The 7,949-nt window shown below is 56.4% G+C and overlaps 1 protein-coding gene across 1 annotated transcript; it reads right to left on the bottom strand.

The window, feature by feature from the left end:
* Positions 1-407: 407 nt before the first annotated feature.
* Positions 408-7,667, bottom strand: ASF1B (anti-silencing function 1B histone chaperone). The gene is made up of 4 exons (XM_067563795.1): positions 7,482-7,667; positions 3,675-3,790; positions 2,691-2,867; positions 408-2,064 (listed from the first exon to the last, which is right to left on the bottom strand). The coding sequence occupies exons 1-4, from the start codon at positions 7,588-7,590 to the stop codon at positions 1,867-1,869; spliced, it is 600 nt and encodes a 199-aa protein (XP_067419896.1). The 5' UTR covers positions 7,591-7,667; the 3' UTR covers positions 408-1,866.
* Positions 7,668-7,949: the final 282 nt, after the last annotated feature.

The raw sequence follows: 7,949 nt of genomic DNA, 5'->3' as shown, positions 1-7,949 counted from the left end.
ACAGGACTGGGAATAGACCCCCGTGTCCCACTTCTGTGTCCCATCCACCACACCCATTCGTCAAACTCTGCAGGTTGGCAACCCCGTATCTGAAGTCAAAAATGTTCACGACTCCCTTCCTCTCACATTTACGAGAAAGAATAAAAAAAACCCACCCGTGATGATAATGCTAAGTGTGCATGTGTGTGAAGAAGCTGGCAGGATACTTGACCTTGGAAAGGACAGGGCAGTGGGTTGTCAGGGAATGAGATGCTCTTCGCTTAGACTGCAATGAGATTTTCAATGGCTCGTGACCCCCACCCCCAAGGGTCACGACTCACCGGTTGATGCACCGCATTGGACCGCGCTGCCCCTGAAGTACTCTGCTGGCAAAACTCGGCACTGATGCTGCATTGTTTGCGCCAGTGCACGAGCCAGCAATTTTTTCCAAGAGCTTTATTCCTACCTTGAATTAAGAAATTTTCAATAGTTTAAAAAAAAAAAAAAAAAAACACCAAAAAAAACCATGTATGCAAATAACACTCCTACAACATCAGAGGGAAACGGACGAGGTCAGAACAGGGCACTTCGGAACAGGACAACTAGCAATTCCCCCAAATAATCTACAGGGGAGCTTTTCTCCAGGGGAGGCTGGTGGAGGGTTCAAGATCCTGGTTGGACTCGAAACTGGCCATTTACTCCAGAGCACGCGCTATGGTACGCGGAGCAGCATCGCCATCCCACAGCCCGTTACTGGGGGAAGCATGCTCCATCCAGGATCAGGCTGCAGCTGTTGCCATAAGAATGATGGGTCAGTCTAGTGGAACAGACACGGGTTTCCTAGTGCAACACACCAGACCAGCAAGTGAGGCCAGAGGGGTGTTAGCAGAGGCTCTTCTGGAGGGGGAAGGAAGCAAGTTGATCCATCAGGACGGGTCTGATTCTAATGCAGCTGAGACGGCTCTTTGCCATGCAGTGCTCAGGCACTTTGATCACAGGGGCTCTGTATGTTGGCACCCCAGGAAGGGCTGTGTACAAGAGAGGCTGGAGCGAGTTGTTCCCCGGTAGGATCACGATGGCAGCGAGACCTGTGCCAAGGCTAGGATGAGATACTGCCTGATGCCCCCTGGGGGCGATTCAATCCTCCAGCTGGAGGGAGCTGCTTTAGTTACTGGGAGGTTCCCAGGAGGAGGATGCCCCAGGCAGCAGAACCAGACATGCCCACAAGGCAGAGCAGTACAGCAAACCCACAGTGGGCAGCATGGGGCTGGAGGTGAGAGGACGCAATGGCTGCCCAGCTAGAGACAGCAAAGGGGGGGGGGATGATGGGGAGGCGGCGATACCAGGTAGGTGCATGTCATGGCTGCAGCAGCCCAGGAAGGAGCAGGGGCGAGGATGGTTCCCAGAGACAAGCCAACGGAGCTGGCTCACATTCTCCGTGAGCCACTCAAACCCTGCACACCCAAGGGGGCTGGAGGCTCCCTGAGCTGGTGGCCTGATGGCGGGACTAAGAGCTTGTCTAGGGTGATTCCTACCAGCAGAGATTGGTGCAGAGACAGAGGAAGCGGAGATCCAGCTAGGAAATGGCCTGGGGAGAGGACAGCTCCGATTCCTGCCTAGCCCAGCTGCAGAGCAGGTACACCCAGCCTCAACAAAGATCATTCCCTCTCACCCCCCAGCAGGCTACGGGGGAAGGGCTACAGCCAGACTCCATTGGTTAGGGAGAGGCATTAACCCTTTAGTACCGCGCTAGAACATGTCCAGGTTTCCCCACTGACTGTGGTACTTAGTACATGGATGCAGCCCCCTTGAAGCCAGTCAGATCCCCCTTCCCACGCAGTGGCTGTGTCCTTGGGCTCCCGTGTCCGGGTCTGGCCGTGTCCCGGATCACATGCAGTCCATGGAGTTTTCAGGCAGGATACCAAGGGCAGCGCCCGGCCCCTTGGCAGGGGTGCAGCTGGCAGGTAGCACGCCCGCAGGCTCCGGGTCCATATTCTCGATGTCCTCCACCTGGTCGCCGGGGCCGTCCCAGTTGATGTGGAAGCGGGTGACGCGGGGGTTGGAGGCCAGAATGTTCCTCTGCAGCTAAGCAGGGGGAGAAGGGATCAGACAGCTGCACGCGACTACTACTGCGGGGCTTGTTTACCCAGCAATCTGGGGGCTAGAGACATGTAGCAACCCCCCAGCCTGGCTTGGACAACCCTACTGGGAGAGAGAGACAGACTCTGGAAGATTTCCAGTCACCCAGCTGGCTGTAGGGGCCTTTCTTGGGATTTCATGCTATGGGGAGAGAAGCGGGCCACCCCCCGCCCAGGGCGTACCCGGGCCTGAGCCAGCGGAGGTGGGAGGACAGGGCAGTGCTGGGATATAACCAGGACTCTTTCTTAATAAATGTCTAAGTACCAGGAGCCTCACTGTACAGAAGGGGAAACTGAGGCACAGAGAGGGAAGGGAACTCGAGCCTCACCCTTTCCCTAGCCAGGCTGCAGAGACCAAGAGCTTGAAATGCCGCACTAGGACTTGGCGTGTCGGAGAGTTCCCTGATCCCAGCACTCCCCACAGCCATGAGGAGCCAGGTCAGACCAGGGCACTGCTCTAGCAAGAGCCTCTTTGCCCAGAAGGCCCAGGGTTCCCCTTGCAAAGGCCCATGGACAGGCAGGGTGTGAGTCAAGAGCCCCCCTGCCAGCAGGCACCCGAGGCGCTGCTCCTACCTGGGAGAAGTCTGGCTTGAGGGGCGGGTTCTCCCGCAGCTCGGGGTCCGTGTACTCGTTGTTAACGTAGTAGCCCACGCGGATAAACTCCTGGCCAAGGTACGTGCAGGTGATGAGCACCACCGTCACCCCCACCGCATCGCTCTCAGGGATCAGGGAGGGGTTGGGGGCTTCCGCCTGGAAAGGAAGCGATGCCCGAGGGGGAGAGCAGAGAGCAGCGTTAAAGGAGGATCAGAGCTGGTCACTTCTCAGAGTTTAAGGCCAGAAGGGACAACCAGTTCGCCTGGTGTGACCGCCTCTCCACTGTCTCACCCAGCCATGCCCATCACCAAACCTAACAGCCAGGATCAGACCAAACCATTATAGCCCTCCGGAGCCTCAACGGTTGAATGCCACAGGGGGAGACCAGGAGGCACTGAGGTGCCAGTGATGCTCAAGGCCCCCCGCAAAGACTGGGAGTTGATTTATTGAGATCCAACCAGACGATCCTAGCAGGGAACCCTGCTCCACGCCACAGGGGAAGGTGACAAACCACCAATGTCCCTGCCAATCTGATGGGAAAGGGAGAGATTTCTTCCCTACCCTGCACCTGGCAATCAGCATCACCCTGGACACAGGAGCGAGACCCACCAGCCAAGCACCTGAGAACGAATTCTCTGTACCACATCAGGGCACCAGCCCACCCTGTCCACAATCCATTTCCGGCTGTGGTCAAACCAAAAGGCAACCTTAAACACGCTAGGGAAACAAAATTACTTCTGGATCCCCCCAGGTTCCCATTGCTGTCTGGGGACATCACACTCGGAGGGGTCTTCACTACCATAACAAGGTGTTCCCGCCTCCCCAGCCACTCATTTGTGCCCCATACAAAAATGCTGCCACAGACTAAGGATCCCAAACTGCTCTGGTTGCATTTCGCCCATCCAGTCGCTTCCTAGCCTCAGACCAGGCCTACTAGCCCTGCCCACTTCTCCCACTGCTTACCTCAAACACAAACATGTGCCTCCCAGCTGGGACGGGCCCCACCAGCACCGAGTCCAGCACCTGGTCATACTCCTCGCTTTCCGCTGAGCCCACATAGATGATCTTCCACTCCAAGTCTGAAAGGGAAGGGGAGTGCAGTGAGAATCGACAGCAACACACCATGAGGAGCCCTGGGTTAACGCTGGGGGGACCGACACCGCTCTGGATTTATGCCAGCATAGCCGAGCACAAACACCCAGATTTACACCAACACAACCATCTGGCCCCGACTTTTGTGTTCCACGTCAGTTTCACCAACCAGAACTTAAATGATCAGTTACCTCACAACCACCTATAGGCTCCAGCCCCATTGCGGTGGGCACCATCCAAACACGCTAGAGATATCATCACAAAGCAGACAAGACAAAGGAAGGATTATTATGCCCGCTTTTACAGATGGGAAAACCGAGGCACAGCATGATTAAGTGACTTGCCCAAGGTCTAACTGTTTGTGGAATGGCCCAGAACCAGATTCTGATCTCCTGAGTCCCAGACAAACACCTCAAACATGAAACCATCCACTGAACTGCAAATTCCTTCCCTTCCTCCTGCCAACCCATTGCTTCGAGAGATAGGGATCAAAAGGGACTCCCAGAAGGTAAGATCCTGTAGATGGCCAGCAAGAGATGGGAGACTATTTGGCACCAGGCAGAGTCCCCAAGAGGTATAGCCCCAGTGGGAAGGGGGACAGACTATTATGAAGAGCAGATGTTGCTCTTTAAAGCTCACGATAGATTTAATGATGTTGATCCACAGAATTTTAAGCATTTTCTGCACTCAAGGCTGCACCAGTTTACAGCCAGAATGCTTTAGTTGCACGCCCCCCATCTGTCTGCCCGGTTCCACTGGTTGTCTCTCGTCTTCTACTTAGATCAGAAGCTCTTTGGGGCAGTTCTTTTTTGCTGTTTGTACAGCGCCTGACACAGTGGGGTCCTGGGGCATGTAAACTCCCACGGGCGTGCTCTTAATTCCATTTAAATTAAGACTAACTCTGTCTTTAAATCAAATTAATAACCAGTGCTCCTTTGAGTATAGGCACCGGCAATAGGGATGCTAAGCTGTCCATTCAAAGAGATGATTTCAGCTCCGAGCAGGATCCGCCTTCTTTTGTCAAAGCCTGCTACCCAAACCTGAGAGGCGCTCAGGCGTGTCTAAGCTGGAGCCAATGCCAGGCCTATGCCCTCGTGCACAGACATCAAGCTAGAAGCATACATGGGAAGGGGGGAGAAGGTAGTTTGCACTTCCACACCCAAGGGAAGCGTGTCATGTAACATGTAAATACTTCCCAGGAGACTGGATCAGGGCAGCCTTTGCTCGTCAGAGAGATGCCACACAGCACAGGGAATTCAGATTAAGAGGGGCATCCAGTGTGTTCAAAACAAATCAGAAACCGCAGCTTTTCACATACAGAAGCTGTGAAATTTACAAGAGAAGGGATGTGTTAGCCAGAGATTACATAACAGGCTAGAAGCCCTCCTTCTCGAGAAACAAACTGCTGCATATACCCTCAACCCCCAGGAGCTGTAGTCCCCATTCCAGAATAGAGTGGAACGGGGGGGACACGATCCCACGTGAGCCCTAAGAGTGAGGAATTTCAGTCTAGTGGAGAGCCATTCCCCCCTCCCTCCCCACAGTGCGCCAGAAAGCGTATCCGATTGATTCGGCAGACAGATGTCCCAGAGAGGCGTGGCCCTTCCTGTCTGGAGAAAGATCCCCCACCAGGCAAGCTAAAGAGTAAGGCAGGTTATGCAGTGCATGATGCCACCCATATCTGGAGGACAGCCTTGGAGAGGCTGGACAGTCCAACGGCTTGTCAGCGCTACCGCTCCCTCCCACTCAGCAGGGCTGTGCTCAGACTCTACAAACAGCCTATTTTCAAAGCATAAAGCCAGCGAGACGTGCCAATTTCTCAGCCCCAAAGACAGCGGAGAGATTTGGCTGCTGCCACTCCACAGCTTTGATACCCCCTGAAGTTAAGAAGCTCACAGCTTAGGCCATAAAGGGCTTTGGCAAGCTATGCTTTCGTGACAAAACCGCTCTGCAGTTTGATGTCTCATATTCGCATTATCCTAGCGCCCTTTGGAAAGTTTCTCTTCAACCCCTGGCCTCCTTTCTTCGGAGAGAGAGAAATCAGCTTCCCAGAGAGACCTCCGAAGAGCTCAGATCTCTTAATACAATGGTTCTAAAACTGCAATCCAAGGGCCCTTTTCCCTGATGGGCTGTTTTAAGAAGCGGAGGGGGATTAGGGTCTTTTGGATGGGAAATCTTAGTGTGGGAGGGCACACAAAGAACTGGAAACAGCACTGCCAATTTTCTACCTTTCAGAGCCATCACTTCACTGGGTTAAGTGACATCTCATTCACATGTTTAACACTGGAAAACATTCAACCAAGGAAAACTGATCCAGACTAGTTCTGGCTACATTACGATATGCAAAAGGCAAACATTTCTGCCCCCAGGAGTCTCCAAACCAGAAGGATTTGCTGGCCACAGAATCCAGCTGTGTGGGGCCTGATTTTCAGAAATGCTGGGAACATATGATTTTCACTCAGCAGCAGCACCTCTGCTAATCAAGGCTTAATGCTCCATTTAAGCCTTGGTGTTTATACGAAGTGGCACCAACCAAGCAGAACTCCATCCCCCATGGTTTGTTAAAATTCTCATCTCCCCTGTAAGGGGCCTGGCTGCGCCGGCAGAGTTAATCAGGGTTAATCTGCTCGGTCATTTTAATGCCCAAGTGCTCTCTGCAGCCTGCTGAGCCAAGATCTCGAGATCATCAGATGCAGAAGAGGAGGGGGGAGGTTCAGAGCAAAATGTTTCCTTCCCAGGCACTCGCTTTCACCTCCCACCCGCTTCCCCAGAGTGGCCAGGTCAAGTCCTGTCCTGCCTAGGCATTTACACCACTTCTGGTCACTGAGGCCTTGGAATGCAGGACGGCTGCTAGAATCCAGCCCACCTCTTTCCTTTTAGTAGCACCCAGCACTTCTATGGCACCTCACATGCTTCCTGCTTTGCTTTGCAGATGGTAGCCAGTTAATCCTCACCAACTTCTAGGAGGGCCCGGCAGGTATCAGCTCCCGCCATGTTAGGGAGCTGGGGAAGGGACTTGCCCGAGACCACACAGCACGTCAGTAGCAGAGAACAGAACCCAGAAGTCCTGGCTCCTGAGCCACATGTGTATCCACGCTCCCCCCGCACCATTGGGACTGAGGGGGGCAGGCTGGGCCCATGTCTGGGGTGATGGCCTAATCTCAGCACCAACCTCCAGCCAAGCACCTGGGATCTGTCACCAACCCCGGGGCAGCCAGGCAAGGCCCTGCCATGGACCCGCCGCAACCAGGGGGTAGGCAAAAGCCCGTCCCCTACCCGCAGCCAGCGGGGGAACCCCCGATCCCTTCCCTGTGTGCGGGGGGCAGGGCGGGGGTGTCTCCTGGCCAGGGCAGAAGGGGAATGAGGAGAACAAACCCCCCAGGCCCGTGAGGCAGGGGCCGGGCGCTGACGGGGGGGGGGCTCCCAGACCCACTAGTGGTGGCCTCCCCCCCAGGTCTCAGGGCCAGACCCCCCCCCGCCCGAGAGGGGGGAGGCAGCCGGGGGTGCGCAGCTGGCAGGGGCTGGGGGTCGCTGGGCCGTGACTGGGGGAGACCCAGGACTGGGACAGGCCGGGGGGAGGGTCACCGGAGCTGGGGGGGGAGGGGCTGGAGGCTCGCGGGGGGAGCGGGCCAGGATGTCCCGGCGCGGGGGGGGGGTCCCCGGCCGACCCGGACTCACCGTGCGGCAGCGCCTCCCCGCACTCGAACTGCACCTGGAAGCGGAGCGGGCGGCCGAACGGGCTCGGGTTCTCCAGCACCGACACCCCCAGCACCGACACGCGGGACATGCCGCCGCCGGGACCCGAACCCGCCGTTCGGCGCCCACAAAGCCGCCCCGCGCGCCGCGCCTGCCTGCTGCCCCCGCCGCGCGCACCGCCGGCCAATCAGCGCCCGGCATCCGCCCGCCTCCGCCAATCCCCACTTCCGCCCGCCAATCACCGCACTTCGCGCCGGGACCAATCCCGGCTAGGCCCGCCCACTTCCGGCCAATCGCCACGCCCTTCCCCACATTCGCCAATCGCCTTCCCCACTCTGTCCCTGGCGGGATCCGGATGCGGCCAATCGGCGCCCGCCTCACATTCCGCAGTACCAATGAGCGCGGGTGCCAGTTTTTTGAGACGTGACACAGGCCAATCACCAGCAGGGT

The sequence above is a fragment of the Emydura macquarii genome, unplaced genomic scaffold (assembly GCF_026122565.2).
Source record: "Emydura macquarii macquarii isolate MOO-44397 ecotype Brisbane River unplaced genomic scaffold, CSIRO-AGI_Emac_v2 contig_2617, whole genome shotgun sequence".
Classification (NCBI taxonomy): Eukaryota; Metazoa; Chordata; order Testudines; family Chelidae; genus Emydura; species Emydura macquarii.
This window is presented reverse-complemented; position numbering and strand designations above follow the sequence as displayed.